General features: G+C 45.3%; 1 protein-coding gene across 1 annotated transcript in view; it reads right to left on the bottom strand.

Annotated features, from left to right (window-relative positions):
• IL17REL (interleukin 17 receptor E like) overlaps positions 1 to 23,536 on the bottom strand; it is a 687,219-nt gene extending 663,683 nt beyond the window's left edge. The window contains exon 1 of the mRNA XM_086967317.1: positions 23,362 to 23,536. Within this exon, the coding sequence (XP_086823443.1) occupies positions 23,362 to 23,463 (102 nt within the window). The 5' untranslated portion in view covers positions 23,464 to 23,536. The remainder of the gene's footprint in view (positions 1 to 23,361) is intronic.
• Positions 23,537 to 24,173: the final 637 nt, after the last annotated feature.

Genomic DNA, 24,173 nt, shown 5'->3' with positions numbered 1-24,173 from the left:
ACTCTGGCCTTCCACCAGCTACAGCTGTACCAGTGTGCTCAGGGCCATTTATCTTCGGCAGGACCCCTCCTAACACCACAGACTTGCTCATCAGCTCATTCACGGACATTCTTAAGAACTTATTGAATCCCTTGTCTGCAAAACTGGACTCCATAGAAGCTAGACTCATAGCTTTAGAAATTGCTCATAAAAGAAATAGTCCTGGTTCAGGGGTGGGTCCAAATGAACATACGGTCCCTCGGGATTCAGTGGGGAATACACCTCCTACCGCTGTAACAAGCACCCAGGCCCCAAATGTGGCACTAGTCCAGGCAGGGGTACAACATAGCAATACTGGTAGTCCTGCTCCCCAATTGCCCTCTTCGTCATCCCAAACGTCTAGGCCCCCTGTCCCCGCCCCAAGAAGATCGAAGCAACCCACACCCCCCCCAACAAACGGGTGAGGGGAGCTCTGCTAACGGACACATTGGCCGCCCCATGAGCCCTAACGCTAGGCGCAGGGCGGTCAATCTGCCCCCCGAGGCAGTGGCATATACGGCGATTATGGTGGGAGTCCCTGAGCTCACTGGTGATACAAGAGAGCCGCAGGACTCGCTCCGCAACAAGGTAATTAGTTGGCTTAACATCAACAGGTTCCTCCCCCCGAACCTAAAAGGAGATGTCTTGATGGTCAGAAGGATTCCATGGATTGGATTTACCCCTAAGAATAGGGCGGGGGACTGTATCATAGTCAGCTTCAAAAGCCCACTGGTCGCCCCATATATTTGCAACTGGTTAGTAAGGCCTGACAAGTCCAACATTGAACTAGTGTCCCTCTCACACTTCTATCCAAATGTTTGTAATCCAGTTGTGGGTAGGGAACAGAGTTGGACTAGAGTGGGCTTTGCAGTAGATGGTTCACGATACAGGCCCAAGCATAATGTACCTTCCGCTCATGGTAATTTTATCCACCAGAATAGATTCTCTTGCCTTGACCAAGTAGATTGACCACAAACGAGAGATACACAACAGTCCCCAGAAAAATCTGCCCATGGGGTCCCAAACAGGGGGGAAGTTACATCTGTGCCCGTAACTGACAAAAGGGTCCAGGTCCTTGCAAATGAGGGAATGACCTCCTTTGGAAGTATCCCGGGTCAAGCAGAGGTATCATCAAATACACTGATCGCCCCCAATACGCAATCAGTGGAGATGGCTATATCGCTCACCACTCTGCCTAGTACAATTGGCCAGTGTGATCCTGACCCCCCTACAGTCACTATACCGTCCCTCTCCTGTGGGCCAGGGTTGCAACCACAAGGTCCAGGGTTGAGAATCCTCTCCTGGAATGTGGCAGGCATCACTAACAAGGCAGGTACACCGGACTGGGATCTCCTGGTAAATGGAAGCGACATTCTCCTTTTCCAGGAGACATGGGCAAGGGAACCACAGACTAGAAGGGGGTTTGACATTTTTGAAATTCCAGCAAAGTGGAACGGGAGGGGAAGACCCTCGGGAGGCTTAGCAATCTGGGTTGCAAGTCGCATTGGGTGTCAGGCGGAAAAGATGGTCACACTCTCACAGGACATCCAATGTGTGCTGCTTAGATGGCCTGGCAGAATAACATGGGCCATTGTTAATGTTTACTCGCGACCAGTTGCTGCGGCCAATGAATCCCCCACCCTAGATGAATTGTCTTCCTTCCTAGGCCAATTGCCAGGTGACCTCAAATTGGTGATAGGAGGGGACTTTAACTGCCACTACGAACCCTTAGAAGGTCTTAAGGAGGGTGTTCTCACTGCTGAGGATGACTATTGGGGAGTCCCACCTTCGTCCTCTCCTCACCCCAAAGCTTGGTCCCCGCTGGCAGTACAACTTATGTCCCTCACCCTGAACTTTGCACTGAGGGCGTGCAACGGGCGCACACCATCCGACACTCCCTCATTGTGCACATTTAATAGAAAGGACCGTGAGTCAAGGTTGGACAGTATATATTAATAGATATCACTATGTGGCCTAAAGTTCGCGATTTCAGGGTGCTTCCGAGGACAGATAGTGACCACAACTCTCTTTTATTGGAGATCCAGCATCCAGTCCCCGTAATAGGGTCGCCATCCACTGCCTCCGGTGATGTTCAGGGGGACATGCTCCTCACCTCAAACAGGCGCCGGGTTAAATGGGGGAAGCTGATTGACAAAGAAGATGCTATAAACAACTTATATGGCTTAGCACTCCCCAGGTTCAAGGAGGTGGACACTCTCATAAATCTACCGAGACCCCTTGATTTTAATGAGAGATTAGCTAGCATTCATCAGGAACTAGTGAGGGACCTTGCAGAGGTCTTTAATCCGGTGGTGAAACCACGAAGGAAAAAGACTCGGACCCCCACTTGGTACACCGCTTCCTGTAGGAAAATTAAATCTGAGCTAATCTCCGCCATTAAGGAGGGCGGTGACAAGGCGAGGGTGGCAGTCCTCAGGAGGGAGTACAAACTAGCACTGGCCAATGCAAGGGTAGAGTGGGATTGGAACCACTGGCACGAGCTGTCTGAAGCCCTAAAAACTAAAGACTCTAGGAAATTCTGGGCCCTGGTAAATAACGGGACGGGGGAACTTAAAACCGCAGTAGAACCGAACATCGCCCCCTCTGTCTGGGAGGCTCACTTCGGAGCACTTTATCAAGAAACCACTTTATGGCCCGAAGGCACGGCGGTGGAGTCCCCCTGCACCCCGGATACGGTCCTAGAATTTTCCCTAGGTGAGGTGGAGAATGCACTGGAGCGCCTAGCGATGGGAGAGGCACCGGGGTTGGACAAGCTACCCGGGGATCTTTTCAGACACCACCCTGACATCTGGGGTCCCTACCTTCTAATTCTTTTCAATGCTATATTAGGAGGTATGGCGGACCCCTGTTCCTGGCTAGGGGCTGAAATTGTGCCGATTCACAAGAAAGGGTCTCCTCTGCTCCCGGCCAATTACAGGCCGATTAGCCTTATAGATGTACCCCAAAAGCTCTTTGCGCGTCTTATCCTGAACCATCTTCTAGACTGGGTAGAGGATAATGATATCATGAGTCCCCTGCAGGCTGGCTTTAGAAAAAACATGTCGACCATGGATCAGATCTTCCGCCTCGTCCTCCTTTACTGGAAGACGGTGAGGCTAGAGGGGGGTAGACTGTACATGGTCTTCGTGGATCTGAGGTCAGCCTTTGACCTAGTCCCGCGCAGGAAACTTTGGGAGGTGTTGGAAAAGCTAGGAGTACCCCCCCAGTTACTTAACATCATAACCAGGCTACACGAGAACAACTATGCCCAGGTCAGGTGTGGGAGGGATGGCAACCTTTCGTCCAGGTTCCCTGTTCGTCGAGGGGTGAGGCAGGGTTGTGTCCTGGCACCGACCCTGTTTTGTCTCTTCATTAATAATGTCATTTCGTATCTGGATAACGTTAAGGACAACGACACCCCATATTTGGCAGGCAGGAGGGTTCCGGCAATCATGTTTGCCGATGATACCCTCCTGCTTTCCAAATCCCCCATGGGGATCCAGAGGATCCTGGATGGATTTGGTCTCTTCTGTCGTCAACATGGCTTGGAGGTGAACACAGAGAAGACCAAGTTCATGATCTTTAATCCACCTAACAAAACCAGGCCCAATCCCACCCTGGGTACTGTCAGCCTTGAGAGGGTGTCTACTTTCATATATTTGGGGGTAACATTGCAGGAAAATTTATCATGAGACCGGCAGATAGCTAGATCAAGGGTCAAATTGTCCCAGCTGTCGGGCGCAATCTTGAAGGTGGCTAACACCTCCACCTTCAAGCCCATAAGTCCGGCCCTTGAAACTTACAGGACTCAGGCCAAGGCAGCGGCTATGTATGGTAGTGAGCTTTGGGGGCACAAAGCAGGTAAAGACCTACCGTTAGTGGAAAACAGTTTTCTAAGGCGCCTACTAGTTCTTCCACGAGCCACGCCACTCCTGCCATTGAGAATGGACATGGGTCTTCCCCCTATTGCAGAGGAGCTTGTGTCAAAGCCAGTGAAGTTCTGGCACAGGCTCTGGTCCACAAATGAACTTCACCACTATAGGGAGGATCTTACCCACGTCATGAGCTTGAACTGCAGTGGCAAAATCCCCTGGCTCACCTTTGTGAAAAATGAACTGCTTGCCATGAATCTCCGTGAGCTTTGGGAGGATCCTGCGCGAGGTTGTCAAAGGATTTCACGTAAAGCTTTGACCCAAATCTACAAAGACAGGTCCCTTGCACATATGATGGACGCTCAAAACAGCGGTACCCTTACAGCCCGATTCCTGGAATCCAAAAATTCTTATGTTTTTGAACCTTTTATGGATTTTATTTTTCCTATCCTGGCGAGGAAACTGTTTGTGCAATGGAGGCTAGGCACACTCCCCACTAAAACATTTACCTACAAGTGGACCAATGGGGGTGACAAAATATGCCCTTGTTGTAACATCCATGAGGAAGATGACCTCCCCATCTTGTTTGTGTGCCCCGCCTATCAAAGGCCTAGAAAATATTGGATAGCGCCGCTTTGTAGAAACCTGGGGTTTAGAAAGTATACACAGGCATTCAGAATCATGAAAACCAGCACTTCAGGTCACATTGTGTTCGCTATATCCAAATTTCTAATGGCAGTATGGCTGATCAGAATGAAAAAAGCCCCCTGAACCATTCTACTCTCATAGCTCCTTTCCTCGTGGATCACTGAGAATTTTATACATGTATTTTTAAAAAATGTATCTTAAATGTATGTAATGTTGCACAGCATCTTTTATGGTCTATATGGCCGAAATAAAGAATTTTTGGATTGGATTGGATTGGAATTCCATCTTTTCTCAACCCCTAACTCTCCACCGCCTGTTCAATCATGGAAGGATAGCTGAACTTCTTAACAAACCTTCCATTGTTGACAGTGCCAAATCCCTAAGTGTCATTCTGACAAAAAACTCATCCTCCATTCCCAAATCAACACAATTGCCATGAATGCATGCTTCCAACTGCACCTTCTCTGGGAGATTCGGCATTCCAATCCTGAGCAAGACCTGAAAACTCCGGTCAATCTTTGGTAGTCTCCAGACTTGGCTAGTGTAGTTCTCTCATTGCAGGCCACCTCAAAACCCAGCTATCTCCTCTAAAAGCCATCCTCCATTCAGCAGCGTCTTTCTTCTATGGGGCCAAAAGAAACAGCCATATTACACCCATATTGATTTCTCTTCACTGGCTTCTCTTTCAAGCTAGGTCAATATATAAGACTGCTTGCATCACCCATAAAGTCATACACACTTCCACCCCTCGCTCCCTGGCCAAAACACACAAAATATCATGTGACTCCAGATCTTCACGCAATACTGAAAATCTAATGCTCGAACCGCCAACTTTGAAAAGGGAAAGATTTATGGTTCAATCCTTCTTAGGTCACGCAACTAGATTTTGGAACTCGCTTTCACCAAATCTTCGCGCCACCGCCTCTTACCAGATTTTCAAAACAGATCTTAAAACTCTTCTCTTCCAAAGACACTTTGATCAATAACTCTCTTCGCCAAGTTTCCCACCAGGCACACGCCCCCTCCAACCAGGCAGGTCATGTCTCTGATTGTTCATGACACTCACAAGAGCCTCTGTCTCAATTTTGTAAATATGTATATTTGTGTAACCCTAATTGCTCCACCTTTTTTATATGTAATTTTCAGTGAATTTGTAACCCATTAATCTGTAACTCTCATCAAGAGTAACTGTTGAACGTATAAGTAGTGATGCCTACTACCATGTCACTCTCTTTCCTTGTGTTACTTAGCTATATTATAAAGTGATCATACACCTCTGGGTAAAGTATGCGCCGTATAAAAATGCATAAATAAATAAATGAAGGGGTGAGAGCAGAGCACCTGAAAGAAAGCAATGCGTGCACTTGAGGTGGGCAGAGAAGCACATGAGGAAGGCAGTTGGATGCACATGCACTCTCACAGAGTGCTTCAATTGTGAGTGACAAACACAAAACCAACTGTAATCAATCGGCAGAACCCATTCCTAAGGAAACTTTCGACATGTCCTCAATATGTATTTACAACTAGACAGCTGCACTGCCGGTAGGTTTTAACCTAATAAATGTGCCTTTTTGATCTGCCTTTAATCCCACATCCACCTCATGATATGCGTAATCAGCTGTCTGATGTATCTACCTATGCCTCAAATTATGCAGTGTTATTAAAATTGTTCACCGCTTCTGGAAGGGCTAAACTATAAGAAACAATGCACTCCTCACAGTTTAGCAAATGTGCCAATAACACTGAAATGTGATGTCAACTTTTCCAATAATGTATCCATTCGGTAATACTACATATTTGTAGTGACTTCAATGGGTTTGTGAAGTCTTGTGTGTAAAGCTACAGCTACATGAGCTCATGTCTTTCACATAATGTACATTTAGGTTGTTAACCTTACATTAGAGGGCAAGGAGTTGCCAGTTATGCTTTATAACCCAACTGGATCATAAAAAAGCACAATGATACGGAGGAACAGATATGCAGTGTAGGGAACATTCAATTACCCTCACCAGTAGATCAATCGATCCTACAAATCTAAATTACCAAAGTTGAAATGGGGTACACACACATAATGGAACCAATCTTCAACTGCAGGAAATGAACAATTATACACAATATACAAACAATGCTACATACATCAAGACATGAATGAACACAATAATATGTTGCTAATACTCTAAGATCTGTTTAGTGTCTGCCTATTTATTCAGGGTAGTCCACTGAAGGTAGCCCAAAGGTTTGTGTGCAGAGGCACCACTACTCTATTTCAGCTCTCTAAGGTCACACAATATATTATTATGCAAAAATCTTTTTAAATTATATACTGAGGTTCCGTGACGATTGTAAGTGGTGTTTTTTGACTCGCACGAATATGGTCGAGTCTAGTATCTATGAACCGCAAATGACGAGTTTTGTAAGTGTGCGCAGTTTCGCTGTGCTAACTTAAACCGTTCGTTTGTTATGTGGGTTTGTCATCTGTACCCACGGGTTCCATCTTAGATACGGCATCCATTTTGTCTCTTGCCCTCAAGTAGTCAGCGAACGGACGCTGTCCGCTTCGCGACCCTGGGACTCCCAAGATATGGCGGAAGACACATGTCCTTTGAAAGTGTCTTTATGACGAGGGGGTTGCTACTATAAGGCAGATGGCGCCGCTCGAGGCTCATCTTGCCGCACGGGCTTATTGTCTCAGTCGTGCATCTCATTAGGCACGTCCCTTTGATGCCTGTATCTCGTGCTTCTTGACACTCCCCTTTTACACCCTTTTCGATCTCCCTACTGTCTCCGTCTTCCTCTGCACCTGTCTTCGTTCCTATTTCGATCTACTTTATTGCTGATTGGAATTTGCTAATGGTGGGAAGATGGGTTTTTACAGTTGGGAATCGCCAAATGTTTCCGCACTTATGTTCCGGATCTTGTGTGTTTCAAAGTGATCTAAGCGACCCCTCTGAGAGCGACTTGTGGGAACCAGGTTGTAAACTATTGTGTATCATGTTATCCTATGGGTAAAAACTGTATAAAAGGAGCGATCCACAAATACAATTTGAAGCAGTCTCCCCGAACTACACTCGATGTACTTCCTGTGACTTCTGTGTTCCCTGCAGTAAATAAACCTTGACTCTTTGACGCCGAAGGAAGTGTCCCGTGTCTCTGTGACTTGTACGCCGGAGCAGGTTACCCACGAAGGTTTCAGGTGTTGTGCCCTGGCACCGCTGGGTCCAAAGAACCCAGTCCTTCAGTTGGCGCCCAACGTGGGGCTGCATCAGTGGTACCGGTCCAAGCCCGACGATCGTGAGGAACTTCGTGTGAAATCTCCGAGGGAAGGTGCACCCCGCTTCATCGATCCAGTTGTCGAAATAAGTGGCCCGAAGACTTTTCCCGCGAAGATTCCCGCCTCCTAACGGCTGCGACGGACTGCTGCCCTGACTGTAGACCTGTTTTGGCGCCTGGCGTAGACCTTGGTATAGCGAGACGATTGACGGGCCTTCCTGAGGACGCCATTGATCTTTGAGTTAAGTATTTGTGGGTCGCTCCCAGAGTTCTTGGTTGTAGACACTTTAGCGAGTGTCTTTGTTGTAAACACTTTAGCGAGTGTTTTTGTTGTAGACACTTTAGCGGGTGTCTTTGTTGTACACGCTGTGTGAGTGTTTTTGTCGGTGACACTTTGCTAGCGTACTTTGTTGTTGTTGTATTTGTTTGACGACTGCAGCCGCCAAAGACCGAGGGTTTAGTTCTTTGCTGGGACTTGGTAAATCCCGAAATCCCGTAACCCTTGAAGTTTGTGAAACTCGGCTAGTGTGCAAGATGCCTGGTCGCAGTACTTTGTTCAGTTGCTTTAGACCTTGTGGTGCGGATTCCCTGCTGGAGGACTCGTGTCCGATACCTCCGGTTGGAACTCCTACATATGACTTATATAGCAAACATGGGCTAGGCCCGATTGCTTTTAACGATTATTGGATCAAATATACAAAGAAAGACGGCGATCTTCGTTGGCCACCTCACGGTAGCTTCGAAGCGTCGATCTTAGATAATTTGGAAATAAAGTTGTTCGAACGTAAATCAAGGCCGGCCATGTTTGATGCCTTTCGGTTCTGGCGCAAAGAAGCCCGACAGAAAGAGATCAGACAAAATAAACGTAGTCAGCGAGATACTGTTGCTACTATAGTGAAGAAAGCTGAGCAGTTTCAGCGTGATAAGGAGGATAAGGATAAGGAAGTGTTTGAGAGATTACAGCGTATGTCCATAGACAAATGCTATCCTGTTTTGCCTACGGAGTCGGATAAGAAGGAAGAGGCAGTTGAGGATTCTTTAATGTCCTATCTTATGAAGTCGCCACCTCCGTACGTACAGGGTACCGCAGCTCCTGTGGTCCCTGCCGTACCTGTTCTTCCACCTGTAATTCCTCCACCAGTTCCTCAACCTGCACCTGCTCTTCCGACTGTTCCTGCTCTTTTGCCTATTTCTATTCCTACTGCTCCTCCGCTCCCACATACTCCTGTTCCCGCTACTGCTCACGCTACTGCTCCTGTGTTGTTAACCCCTGTTGCTGCTAACGTCTCTACTCCTTCTCTTGTTAGTCCTGTGTCTTACTCTTCTCCCTCTACTCGTAATCGTGATTCTCCCCTTGCGACAAACTTCTTTCAGTCGCTCGGACCTGTTTTTGGGTCTGCAGGTTCTGATGGTCCACAGAGACGTAGCCAGCTTCCTGGTAATAGAGAACGTGTTGCGCTATACAATATGGCGATGGGTTGGATGATAAACCCTGTTAGAAATCCACCTCGTGTTGTCCTCGAAACGTTTGATCAATTCAACATACCTACTCAGAGATATGTGTTTGATGAAATGTGCAAGTTCTTACATGATCAGATAGCGGCCAATGCGCCTGACGAGGTGCTGACCGCCCTGTCTGAACTCCGGCTTCAGTTCGCAACTGGACTGATAGTCGACACTAATGTCCGACGTGCTATTGAGCGGTTGCTATCTCTTCGTCCCGCTCCTATTCCTCATGCATTGTTCGTTGAGGACATTGAACAACGAGATGGGTCTGGCCAATATCCTATGCGTGAAGTTCCGCCAGTTTGGGTACCCGCTGATAATACTAATGCTAATGCTCCAATACCAGCACATTTCCAGAGAGTGTGGATACACCTCCCTTGGAAACGATCGGAAGTGCTTCAGGTGAAACAAACTTTGCCCGATCCTCGCAAGAATCCTGCTGGGTATTATAAGGAATTATCGCAGCTCGTAGACGCTACGATAATGAATCTGGCCGATATCGACATGTTGTTTGGCAATGTCGTACCGCAACCGGTATGGGCCAAGATTCGTCACCAAGATCACGCAAATGAATTAGGTGGTGATTGGGCTGCCATTACAGCGGCAGACGCTGGACAAGTGGCTGCTACTAAACCCGATCAGTTGATTGAACTTCTTCCCCAGCGAATCATTACATTAATGAAAACGCTTATGCCAGCTATGAGGGTAAATTGGGACAAGTTGTCAGCCTGTAAGCAGAAGAAAGATGAGAGTGTTTCAGACTTCTTTACGAGGTTCGAGGAAACATTCGTCGATCATAGTGGGCAGGATATGGGTACTGAGGGTGGACAGAGGTTGTTTGTGGATAAATTCGTATCGAACTTATTGCCCGACTTGAGCCATAAATTGAAAAATTCAGAAAGTTCATGGGCCGTTTCTACCTCAGCTCAGATATTGGCTACGGCACAATATTACGAAAATAGAGAAAAAGAGGAAAATGACCGTGCCGATAAAAAGACGAAAGAGCTGAAAACTAAAGTGTTGTTACAACAAGCATATCCGCCGCGTTCTAATCAGAATGCGCCTCAGCAGAATAGATCGCAGTCGCAATCGAATCAATCGCAGCCGCGTAATGATTCATCTTTTCAGAGATCTTCATTAGGGTACAATCAATGTGCTTATTGTAGACAGGAGGGACACATTAAATTCAATTGTCCTGCTTTAAATGACCGTAGTGGTGGTAATTCGTCTAGAGGAGGTCGTGGTGGTGCACAGCACGCATCACGTGGTAGAGGTCGTGGTGCTCAGAATGATCGCTCTGACCATTCATCAAATTCTAATAACTGTTTCGATCAACGTGGATCATCGCAAGGACGATCTGCGCAGTACAATGTAGACGATTATTACGTCGATCAGGGACCTGACGATAGTAATTACTAGGACAGCCAAAGACAAGGAGAGGGAGTGGTATCAGTTCCGGTTGATCAGAGAGGGCCTTACGTCGCAGTTGCTACATCGGGCGTCGTTGAGCCTTTTCTGTTGGACACTGGTGCAGCGAAAAGTTCTATCATGCATTCGAAACTCCCTGGCGCACCTTTGTCTGGCTTAACAAATGTTTCCGTTGGATTCTCTGGCGCCCCCGTTAGCAATCCAGTTTCGCGCCCTTTGCCCCTTAAAATTGGGCCACGTGAGCTCGAAGCTCCATTGATTTTGTCTACTGGTTGTGGCGAAAATCTTTTGGGTTTGGATTTGCTTAAACGCTTGTATGCGACTTTGTATTGTTCTCCTGCGGGTGTAAAGCTTACGTTAGGAGAGAGGGTAGTCTCTCCCATGTACTTGTCCCTCGATAAGCTTCCACCGGAATTGAGTTCTCTTCCTGCATCTTTGTGGGCGACGGGTCCAAATGACGTGGGCCTACTTGATATCTCCCCTTATGTTGTTCAGTTGAAATCGAATGTGCGATTGCCACGTATTCCCCAATATCGTATCTCCCTTGATGGTGAACGAGCTTTGTTAGCGATCATCTATGATTTGATCGAGAAAGATGTCATTGAAGAAACTCGGGGAAACGTGTGCAATAGTCCTGTACTGCCCATTCTTAAACGTACTGATCCTACCAAACCGCCTGTTTATCGTTTTGTTATCGATTTACGGGAGGTAAATAAAATTGTGGTTCCTCAATTCCCTGTTGTGCCTGACATTACGGCGCTACTGACTCTGATTCCAGCTACAGCTTCATGGTTTTCGGTGATTGATTTGAAAAATGCGTTTTTCAGCATCCCGATTGCCGAAGAGAGCAGGGACCTTTTCGGTTTCTCTCTTGGTGGACGTAGCTTCCGGTTCAAACGCGCTCCTCAGGGCTACTGTGAAAGTCCATCGATTTACAGTCAAGCTTTGAAGGGTCAACTAGATGCGTTTAGGTTGCCGGTTGGTGCGGCTTTAATCCAATACGTCGACGACTTATTGGTGGCTGCTGATACTCAGGACATTTGCAAAATTGCTACAGTGTCGTTGCTGCAACATCTCTGTGAGTTAAACCACAAGGTGTCACCTTCTAAACTCCAATATTGTTGTCAAGAAGTAACCTACCTAGGTCACTTATTGTCAAAGGAGGGAAGGAGATTGACCCCTGAGAGAATTGCAGCGATTGCGCGCATGGCGGTGCCACAAACCCAAAGAGATGTGCGTGCCTTTCTAGGTATCACATCGTACTGCAGGCAGTGGATTCCTAATTTTTCATTGCTGGCGAAACCATTGGTGGCTCTTACGTGCAAGGATGTTTCGACTCCTTTACCATGGACGGAAGAATGTCAGAAAAGTTTTTCTGAATTACGTGATTCATTGTGTTCGGCTCCTGTGTTAGGTACCCCTGATTACAGTAAACCGTTCACGTTATATGTTCACGAGAGGGAAGGTTGTGCTTTAAGCGTCTTAACGCAACCTTTTGGTGGTAAGCAACGTCCATGTGCATATTTTTCCTCGACCTTAGACCCAGTAGCTAGAGCATTGCCGAGTTGTTTGAGAGCAACTGCGGCAGCTGCGGTCTCCATCCGACAATCAGCAGGATTGGTCATGGATAATATGCTTACGGTGATGGTTCCGCATGCAGTCGATACTCTTTTGAACCGTACGAAAACTCAGCACTTGACGAGTGCGAGGTTATCTGGGTACGAATTGACGCTCTTGGCAAGCCACATTCAGATAAAACGTTGTAATGTCCTAAATCCGGCAACTTTGTTACCAATTAGTGCAGAGTCAGATGCAGTAACAGAACATGACTGTTACTTGCGGACAGAGGAGGAAACAAAAGGTCGTGTGGACCTTAAAAACACCCCATTGGAAGACCCGGATGGCATCCTGTATGTGGATGGGTCATGTTTTAAATTGCCGAATGGTGATGTGACTACTGCTTATGCTGTGGTGACATTGAATACTGTTGTTGAGACTGCGAGATTGAGTCAGAATTCTGCCCAAGCTGCAGAGCTGATCGCTCTTACTAGAGCATGTGTATTAGCAAAAGGTAAACGTGTGAATGTGTACACCGATAGTCAGTATGCTTTCGGTGTAGCGCATAGTTTCGGACGATTGTGGCGAGAACGTGGTTTCTTGACGTCACATGGCACGAAAATACAGCATGGCCAGCTTGTGAACGATCTTTTGGATGCATTGACTTTGCCTGCTCAAGTTGCAATTGTTAAATGTAGTGCGCATCGTAAAGTGACGGATGATGTTGGTCGTGGTAATGCGTTTGCAGATGAGATTGCTAAGGAGACTGCCCGGAACCTTAGCACTCGAATGTATGTGACGAATTCGGTTAGGTGGCCTACAGAATCAAGTATGTGTGAGAATACTATAGAGAGTGTGAAAGCAATTCAGAATGAGGCCACCGACACTGAAAAGATGAAGTGGAAAGAAAGTACGGGAAGGTTGGATGTGAATGGTTGCTGGATTGATTTGTCAGATCAGAAAAGATGGATGTTGCCTGATGCGTATGTACTGGCCGTTGTGCAAATGGCACATGGGTTAGCACATATTAGCGCGAAAGGTATTTGCAAGTTGTTGGCTGATGTGTGGAAGAATGATGGAATTACTAAGTGTGCTGAACGTTTGGTGAAGAATTGTATGGTGTGTATAATGTACAATCCTGGCAAAGGAACCCCAACTCCCCCTGGCAGTTTTGCTCCTCCTTTGTATCCCTTTGAGGTGATCCAATTGGACTTCATCCATATGGAGCGATGCAATAACCTGAAATACGTTTTGGTCGTGGTTTGCGCATTCTCCCGATGGATCGAGGCCTATCCCCTCAAAAACAATACTGCTTTGTCTACTGCGAAAATCCTACTGAAGGAATACTTTCCTCGGTATGGAATGCCTAGAGTCGTGTGGTCAGATAACGGAAGTGAGTTTGTTGGAAGTGTGATGAAGAGTGTGTGTAAGGGCCTTGGAATAAATCAGAAATTCCATAGCGCCAATCATCCCCAGTCAGCTGGATTGGTTGAAGGGTACAATGGCACCCTTAAACTAAAATTAGCGAAGATTCAAGCTACGACTGGACTTTCGTGGCCTGATGCTTTGCCTCTAGCATTACTGTCAACTAGGGCGACTGTACACTCCCGAATAGGGCTCAGTCCCTATGAAATAGTGTTCGGCCGTCCTGCGAATGTGTGGGGGGTTCCTAGGCCAGGAATATTCTCTGATCTTGAGTTTCCGATGTTGATTGATTACTTACATGACTTGACTGCTAAACTGAGGTTAATTCATCAACAGGTTTACGACGCCTTGCCGACGCAGACGGAGGGTCCAGGCCACCGGCTCCAGCCCGGAGATTGGGTGGTTACCCGAAATTTTTTACGAAAAAACAATCTGGACCCTCGCTTCACCGGACCTTACCAGGTGCTCCTGGCCACGAGGACTGCCGTTCGTCTTGAGGGGCGGAAAAATTGGGTACATGCTACCCATTGTAAGCGAGTCCCTATTCCTTTGTCGGCAGACCCGTGGGTAAGGAAAGGCATTGCGTCAACAGAAACAGAAACATTGCCGGCGTTTGTACCTTTTAGCGACGCACAGCTTGTTGGAGAACCCTCAGCGCAGCAGAAAGCCACTGTTGAACATTTGTCAGCAAGAGACTCAAGACCAGACCAACGAACTGATCAGCAGGACGCTGTCTCTTCGACAGATCCTTTGTTCGACGTGCAGACACGTCCCGGGAAACATCGATATTCTTTGCGTTCTCATACTAAGGACTAATAAAATTGTTTTCTTGCTTTGCTAAAAACTGATAACTGCAATATCCTCGTTTCCCCTGATCAACTTTGAACATTTCGTATGATTGAAAATTGTTTGTACGTGTATTAAGATTTTTGTATCTTTTTCCTTCCACAGCTGATTTTTTGTGCTAAATAAAATACATATTGTGTATTGAGGGCCGTAGGGCCGCACGCGTACTTCCTTCTGGACAGTAGGTCTTGACACTAGGTTAAAGACCGTCGGTTCCTAGGAACTCCTGGGGATTGACTATTGCTGCACAGAACGAAGTGCGTCAAGAAACGTTGCGGACGGTCGTAGGGAAATGGCATTTTCGAAGCTGAACGATTTGGAAGGAGCTCAGGCATATAGAGTCAAGCTGCAGAAACTTAGTCGTACGAAATGTTTTGTATCCCAGTTGTTTGTTTTGCTTTTAACTGCTTCTGCATTTTTGGCGGGTGGGGTGTATTACACTATGTCTTACTTCTTACTTCCTACCCCTACTCCTACTCCTTACCCTAACATTACTTCTACTGCTTCTCCTCATTCCTTTCATATGTTACCAGAACACGAACAGGCTAGACGTGTAGAATTCCGCAACAATTCCTTTATCCAGCTCCTCCATCAGCATCAGTTAGTGGTTAACACTACTAATTGTTGGGTGTGTGGGTTGATGCCACATACTACGGGTAAGGGAATTCCATATCTGGTGTTACCGTATAGTTCCCAAGGGTCAGCTCGAGCATTCCAAACAATGCTTCGAAGCGCACTAGGTTTCCACCCCTCTCCAGAACGTTCCCCCAAACCGGGTCCTACCTCGTGGCAGTGGGTGGTATCGATGATAATACAGGATTTGGAAGATGAGATCTATGATGCTTTTCTCATCCCTAAGGCAGAGGTACAAGCCTATAGGGCACCGGATAGAGGGGAATATAGTACGTTCACTAATGAAAAGCAGCTTAAAAGCTCGCCTCCAATATGGGTCGTACCCCACACTGGTAATCTTTGTCTTGTGGGTCGTGGTTCGCAAGCCTCACTTGGAGTAAGTGCTTGCACTGAAAGTTACGTTCTGTCAATGTCCCCGATCCCTGTGTTTCTGGCTGCCAAGGGTACGTACTTCATCTGTCATGATCGTGCATACACATGGTTGCCCGCAGACTTCATGGGCTCATGTTTTGTTGCAAATCTGTTGCCTCCGACGTTTACTGTAGATGCCGATTATCATAAGACTAGAGTTGTACGAGGCGTAATTAGCGAAGAGGATACTGCCGGTCAAGAGGCAGGAGACTTTTTCAAGGGTTTCCTCCCGTTTTGGGGGCCTATGGTTAATAGTAGGAACCTGAGACATTTGACTCGAGTGGTAGAATCGACAGCTAACATTACTGCCAGTGCCCTTGGTAATATCACCACAGAACTTCAGGCGGAGAGACTTATGACATTACAAAACCGTATGGTTTTAGATGTTGTCTTAGCAGATCGCGGTGGGGTATGTAAAGTGATCCATTCGAGCTGTTGCATTTTCATTCCAGATAATGCTCCTACTGTCTATCAAGCCATCTCGAAGTTGCACAAGATCTCCGAATCCATACACGTGGATGTAGGGGATTGGACGCTACTCGGTTGGTTTTGGGGCCTGATGTCGACTTGGGGTTGGAAGATTCTGACGATCATCGGGGTTGTGGTAGTGTTCCTGTTCACGTGTTGCCTTTGTGTGCAGTGTGGTCCTGCCTTATGTGGCCTCTGTGCTACAACGTGTATGAGACAACCATCTGTTACCAAGGGGACTCGGTTGGACAGAGCTATGCTACAACGACATCTTGATGGTCTGATGAATATCAAATATGATTCCGACTAGTGCTTGCCTACATGAGGGCAAAAGGAGCGTCTGAGGTTCCGTGACGATTGTAAGTGGTGTTTTTTGACTCGCACGAATATGGTCGAGTCTAGTATCTATGAACCGCAAATGACGAGTTTTGTAAGTGTGCGCAGTTTCGCTGTGCTAACTTAAACCGTTCGTTTGTTATGTGGGTTTGTCATCTGTACCCACGGGTTCCATCTTAGATACGGCATCCATTTTGTCTCTTGCCCTCAAGTAGTCAGCGAACGGACGCTGTCCGCTTCGCGACCCTGGGACTCCCAAGATATGGCGGAAGACACATGTCCTTTGAAAGTGTCTTTATGACGAGGGGGTTGCTACTATAAGGCAGATGGCGCCGCTCGAGGCTCATCTTGCCGCACGGGCTTATTGTCTCAGTCGTGCATCTCATTAGGCACGTCCCTTTGATGCCTGTATCTCGTGCTTCTTGACACTCCCCTTTTACACCCTTTTCGATCTCCCTACTGTCTCCGTCTTCCTCTGCACCTGTCTTCGTTCCTATTTCGATCTACTTTATTGCTGATTGGAATTTGCTAATGGTGGGAAGATGGGTTTTTACAGTTGGGAATCGCCAAATGTTTCCGCACTTATGTTCCGGATCTTGTGTGTTTCAAAGTGATCTAAGCGACCCCTCTGAGAGCGACTTGTGGGAACCAGGTTGTAAACTATTGTGTATCATGTTATCCTATGGGTAAAAACTGTATAAAAGGAGCGATCCACAAATACAATTTGAAGCAGTCTCCCCGAACTACACTCGATGTACTTCCTGTGACTTCTGTGTTCCCTGCAGTAAATAAACCTTGACTCTTTGACGCCGAAGGAAGTGTCCCGTGTCTCTGTGACTTGTACGCCGGAGCAGGTTACCCACGAAGGTTTCAGGTGTTGTGCCCTGGCACCGCTGGGTCCAAAGAACCCAGTCCTTCAATACAGGACTCCTCCATGGAAACATCGTTGACGCAGACACGTTTCAGCCTCTGTGAACTTAACGGCCTCCTCAGGACGAGAGCAATGGAACAATGACGCTCTAGTTCCATCACGATCTTATAGCGTAGGAGTCTCCAAACCGGTCCTGGAGGGCTGGATCCATGCCAGATTTTTAAAATTACTACATGTATCTCAATGAGGATATCCCAAAAATCTGGCATGGATCCGGCCCTCCAGGACCGGTTTGGGGACCCCTGGCGCCTTAAGGGCGCCTGAAAGGGGCTAAAAGTCAGAGAGAAATCCCTTCACGTATACGTGATCAGTCTTTTCTCAGTGAAATTAGTGTCCAAAAATTGACAACCCGGTAGGTTGATCACAAGTTGATCACAAAAACTGAATAAATCAGTATTGCCGGTCCCTCTCTTCAGGTGCACACACCGCGTACTCCTCTCGTCTCTGGTTTAAAAATTGTTAACCAGAGACGAGAGGAGTACCGGGAGGGGGTTGTCAATTTTTTCTAATGTATGGTTGAGCTTTGCTCAGTTATAATACGATCAGTAGTTTCTTTTTGATTAAGTTATTTATTTTCATACAAGATGTGCAAGAAATATTTGACTAGTTGTGTTGATGTTCTAATTTGTTAAGTGTTGGCATGTGTTACTTAATATGTAGTTATTCAAAAAGAGTGAAAATAAGAAAATATAGTGAAGGAGTTTCATCATAAAGTTTACATTTGCGTCTCTTTTTTATTTCAACTCTGCAGAAATAATTAACCTTATCACACCCTCTTGTATTAGGAGGGTGCCTCTGCAGCTTCCCCCATGTGCATTTTGTAGCACTTAAAAACCATAGAATCAAATAGTTGAGAGGCTCTGAAACTGAGGGGTTGTCATCGCTATGAATTTTGAATGTGTTGGTTTGTGTACGTTTACTTTAATAAGCTGTACCAAACGCTTCTTCCTTGGTGGAAATTCTAGTTGGAATTATTTAGCAGATTAGTAGATGCTAAAAACCATATGACATAAACTGGATTCAGTAGTACCCAATTAGAACTGGGAAAAGGTAATTTCCAACAGACGTGCAATCTACATAACATAAATAGGAATGAGTAACCTGTGTTCTTGAATTGGAATGGATTTCAACTGAAAATCTAGGAAACTACCTTATAGGCAAGACACCCAACACACTACCAACATGACAGAATTCCCTGAAAAGATGGACACCACCTATTTGCCATCCCTCAGCAACTACAGCCTCTCCCAAAAAAAATTCTGTAACATTCTCAATGTAGGCAGACCACCAGGATCACCTTCAGATCCAGCACTGAAAAATTATCCAAGGATATTCTTTAGACAACCTGTGCAGGAGAAGTAGCCAGAAGTATACAAATACTTAACAAGACACTGGAGTCAGGATCTTTCCCACTGGAGCTTTTCTTTTTTAATTAATAGTACTTTTATTGTTTTCAGCTTATATCATAACAATTAAAAAAATAATATTCCAAATACACATATGCAGACAGAGAAAAACCCGGTATTCTAATACATTTCGTATTTGCACCCACACTCAATATTGTGGTGTTCCTAAGGAATTCATCATCTCTCATCTTATATTCAACATCTATCAAACTGCCTTACCAGACCTAATCAGTTTGGTTAACCTTATGTGTTACAACTATGCAGGTGATACAGAAATCATCCTGAGCTTGGATGGCCCAGAAGACCTCTAGAAGTCAAGGCTTGACATCCACCTCTGAGCCGTAGGAGGTTGGCTTACCAGTAAGCAACAAATGTTCAAGACCACAAAAACAGAGGTTATGTCCTGTGGACAACAGTGCAAACACCAGTCTATGGCTCTAGGGACCAAGGAGCTTTATGTCCAACCATCCACGCCAAGGAGCCTAGGAGTGATGATGTCCTCAGAGCTATACCTAATACCACATGTCAAGAGGGTAATTAGATACACATCCTATAAAACAAAAACACTGTGATACATCTTTCCATAATTTGGTGACCAACAAAATCTGCAAGGTGTCCTCACACTTGTGATCTCCAAGCTCAATTATGTCAATAGCCTATACTGAGGCACCCTGTTCCATCATAGGCATACTACAGTTGATCCAGTATGCTGAGGCAAGACTCCTCTGTGCTAGCTCGGATTGTCATTCAATCTTTCAAAAGGAAACCCATAGGAGAATCTGCTTTCTTGGTCCCAGCAGCCAAGATCTGGAAATCCATGCCAGCTAAAATTTGACGTGGTTTGGAACAAATAAAAAGCGAGATGAAAATCTGGATGCTCTTGAGATAACTACGTCAACCGCTGACACTGGGACAAACCCTGGAACAGTAACTCGCACATCAGTAAATGTTCAGCCCAGAGTTATGAGACTGTCCTAGCCAGCAGACCACGACAACAAAGGACCTGTCACATGAATGGAAGTATATGTCCATACACCAAGGTCTAGCAATTGTTATGACATACAGATGGGATATCATGAATAAGCCATTCCATCAACAAAATATTCCTCTCCATCCATAATTAGAAATACCTTCTAACATGCAACACCTCAATACCCGCTTCTTGGCAGATGAGATGTAAATTGATACTTGTATAGCGCAATACTCACCCGCAAGGGTCTCAAGGCGCTTGTACGAATACCGCTGTGGAATCCATCTTGGCTTTCCCTGTGAGGCGTCCACTCCTGGGCACCCCCAAGGTGGAGGCCAGGCATTTGTTCACAGATCAATACCTTAGTAATATATCAAGCAAAGTAAGGTTTGGAATAGATGGAGAGTGTACCCCTTTTTTTGAAGTTAAGCGAGGCATCCGTCAAGGATGCGTACTTGCCCCTTTACTATTTTCACTTTTTATTAACCATGTGGATACATTTCTGAAATTGATTAATGCAGATGCTCCAACTATAAATGGTAACCCCGTCCCAGTCCTCTTATATGCGGACGACGCGGTCCTCCTCTCTAGGACACATAATGGACTGCAACAACTAATTGATCAATTCCATATTTTTATTAAGAGTAGGAATTTGAAAATTAATAAAGGGAAAACGGTTACCATGGTTTGTGGTAAGAAACCTAGAAAACACAAACCCTTTTTTTTAGAAGGAGAGAAACTAGAACCTGTTAATAGCTTCTGCTATTTAGGCATCACCTTTTCGGGAAATGGGAAATGGATTAATGAACAAAACAGTGTCCTTTTCAAAATGGCCCGGAATACAAACTGTATATTTAGATTTGCCGCTAAACTAGGGGATCGCAGAATTCATGAAATGCTAACCCTTTTTAATGCTAGATGCATTTCCTCAGCTATATATGGAGCTGGAGTATGGGGGTATGATGTACAGTGTGCCAAATCTATCCAGGTGAGGGAGAATATGTTTTTAAAAAGATTAATTAATGTTCCAGTCACGGCTTCAACGGAGCTAATACATAAGGAACTTGATATGTACTATATCAATGATCTAATTGCCCTTCATCCTCTATCCTTATGGCGCTCAATATGGGCAAAGGAGGAAACCAAGTTTACGCAGGACGTAATAACAGATTGTATCAAACTTGATCGCCGATCAAACATCCCCTGGCTGAAGCATATACATCATTGGTACAAAACAATTTATGGACTGGACATTTATAATGAACTAATAATGGACCCTATTTTATCAAAGCGGGAGCTGAAGGTTTCATTTATGAAATTTACAGAAGAGACTAGGATGGAAAAATATACCAAACAGAGTACATTCAATCTTTACCAACAATATAATATTAATGTAGGCTTCCAACCTTATTTTGTAATAGTTAGTATTCCCTCCCATCGATTTGTTTTAACCCGTCTCCGCCTAGGAATTGTACATCACCTTGTGGCTTTCCCTGTGCCTAAAAAACCTGGAACTTGTGTATGCCCGTGTGATGGCAAATCAAAACAGAGCACATGTCACTTTATGTTGACTTGTACTTTTTATACTTTTTTAAGGAAATATTATTTGAAACCCATCTTTTTAAAATACAATACGCATCATCTACAAACAGCAATGACACTAGTGTTTAACCTAGAGTCCCCAGATGTATGCTTTTATGTGGCTACTTATATTTTAAAATGTATCTCTGCAAGAAAATCAATTATTATATGAATTTCTTCAGCTGCTAAATGTACTATGCACTTTAAATTGATGCTGCTGAATTATGTATTTGTATTTTGCACACATATGTTTGTTGGACTAATTGCTGCTACTGTATTAGATTTATCGTAGGATTGGCTTATCACTTGCACTTTGTTTCATTTATCATTGTTTTTAATTAATAGACAGTCTAGGTGCTGCTAATTGCATATGCACTTTAGAATTGCCAATTTGCACATATACTAATATAGAGACAATATTTAGCACTTTAAATTGCATATTTGCACATAATTATAGGTCGCAGGATTGTTAAAATCTTAGCCAAACTTGAATGACCTAATGACTATGCACTATTGATACTGTTAAATGTTTCTACTATGAGCGCTTCTGTGTAAGATTGTTTTTGAGATAGCTTAATTTAGTATTGTGTTAAATTTCCTTTTATGTGTATGTTGCTATATGGTTGTATTTCTTTACAAACCGAATAAAGCACCTTTTGAATTGAATACCTTAGTAAATAATGTTTACCTACCTCCTACTTCAAACCACACAATTAATAATGTCCCTTTAGTCATTCAAACGCTTCTCCCTGTCTCAGTCTGAAATAATCTCTATGTCGTCCCATGATATCACATACTAATTCACTACTTGACTTGATTCACTCTTCCACACCTAGAACCTGCCCCAGATCCATAGGATCTGAGAGCGGACAACTCCCCCACGTCAACCCCCCCCCCCTCCCCCTCCCCCCCCCCCCCTCAGTGTCAACGTAGGACACTGGGGTGAGTACATTAAAACAACGTACAAACATAATAAAGGGACCTGCAGAGCTTCCATAAAGCCATAGTACGTGTATTTTCTCTCCCATTCTCTCACCCATCACACCTCCAAGTGCTGCATCCGCACCCAGCAGAGCTGGAACTAGGGGTTCAGTAGAACTGGAAAGTGTTTAATTGGAGAATAACCAATGAACAAGCAAGGCAAGTGTTTTCAAAGAGAGCCTGACGCATATCCCTGTGCCTTTAGTGTGGTGACGTTAAGAGCAAGCACCCCCACCCCTCCCCTCCTCGCACCCCCCTAACATTTGCTCCATCACCACTGGCCGCACCTCTTTAGTCATCATGCTCCACTTGAAAACACTTATAAAATTCAAGGGCAATATCTTTCCAACCCCACACTCGACACTGTGCTATTAGCACAAGTATGCGCCCCAGTGCCGCAAATAGTGGTAGTAAGTGCTATACACATGCTTCAGTACAGAAACAATACAACGTTGACCTGCGACCTTACTGTGGGATGGTGCTCGAGCCTCGGATGTAAACTTGCCTTGCTATATTTAGCATTTAATACAAACAAACATACATGCATACAATAACCGTAAAAACACACGCAATAATGGCACTATGACAAATAACGTTGTTTCATCATTCTAGACAGCAGAAAAGTGTGTATATTTTGTGGTGAACTCCTAGCAACAATCTTTTACATACCATGCTATATATTGCCATATCACAACAACTTTTCTTATATAATGTTGTAGAGCAGGGTTCCTTACTGTATGGAAGTACAGTAAAGGGCATTTTAAGGACACGTGCTACATTACCTATTTTAAAGCTACTCTATTATCGACTTTGGAAAAATAGAAGACCCAGTTGGCTCTCTCGGGAATTGAACTCCTGGCCTGCAGGTCACACTCGCAAATGAGCCAGATAGCGCGCCGCTTTGAAAATGCCAAGAATTCAAATGGATGCACCTACAAAGCGTGACCTTTCTCAATGACACAGACAGCCGTCACAACTAATCATCATATATACGATTTTAAAAACTGAAAGTGTGAACTAAAACCAGCTGGGGCGTTACAGATGCTGAGCAAAGACTGACTTAGATTGACTTACCTGAGAACAAGTGAGCCCGCACTGTTCTATTCTGGGGATTATCTGGCAGTCACCAGCGCCTAAGATTAGCACCATGAGCAATTTAATTGCCTCAGCCAACATTCTCGAAGGTACGAAGCCCGGTCCGAGGAGATGCCGAGGCTCTTCAGCGCGCGCGTTCTCTCACAGTACCAGCTGCAGCGCTGCTTAAGTCTTTGAATGAGGAGCCGGGCCCCGCCCCTTCCTGCATTTAGGTGAACGGGGAAACCCAGGAGTGATTTGATTCCCTTTGTTCCTCAAAAATATTTTTATTGCACTTCTGCCGGGACTCGTGAATCACAAATTAGAAGGCAGTCGGTTTCACAGTTGTATGGACGGACGATATTATGGATTCTTTGCTGCAGACAAGAAGTCCGTCCAAGCTCACACTTTCCCCTAAAACGCTGCACCGAACCAATTTTGTCAAGATTCTCGTGGGTGGCATTCTCTGTTACGAGCCCGGTTAATTATGCTGACAGCAGGGATTCCCTTGCCTGGGCCAGGCCCCTCGACAACAAAAAAATACTCGGGATATTCCCTCCGATGTTCTAGCCCACAGAAAAAAAGACAGCGCTTGCTTGCGACATAAGTGAAATATTTGCAAAAAATAACGACTCGTAAAACAATGCAAAATATTTTTCTACTGAGCCATAGCGAGAAAGCAGTTTATGCATGAATAACTTGTCGGAGCGGTTTTACAAATTGTTCCCACTCTTTCTATGAGCGTCTACTGCACCTCTTCGATGAGCGAAGCACAGCATAAAAGGGTCCGCGGCATGCAGTCCTTTACTGAC

The sequence above is a fragment of the Lissotriton vulgaris genome, chromosome 1_1, assembly GCF_964263255.1.
Source record: "Lissotriton vulgaris chromosome 1_1, aLisVul1.2, whole genome shotgun sequence".
In the NCBI taxonomy this organism is placed as follows: domain Eukaryota; kingdom Metazoa; phylum Chordata; class Amphibia; order Caudata; family Salamandridae; genus Lissotriton; species Lissotriton vulgaris.
Note: the sequence above shows the minus strand (reverse complement) of the source record. Positions and strands in the feature narration are given on the sequence as shown.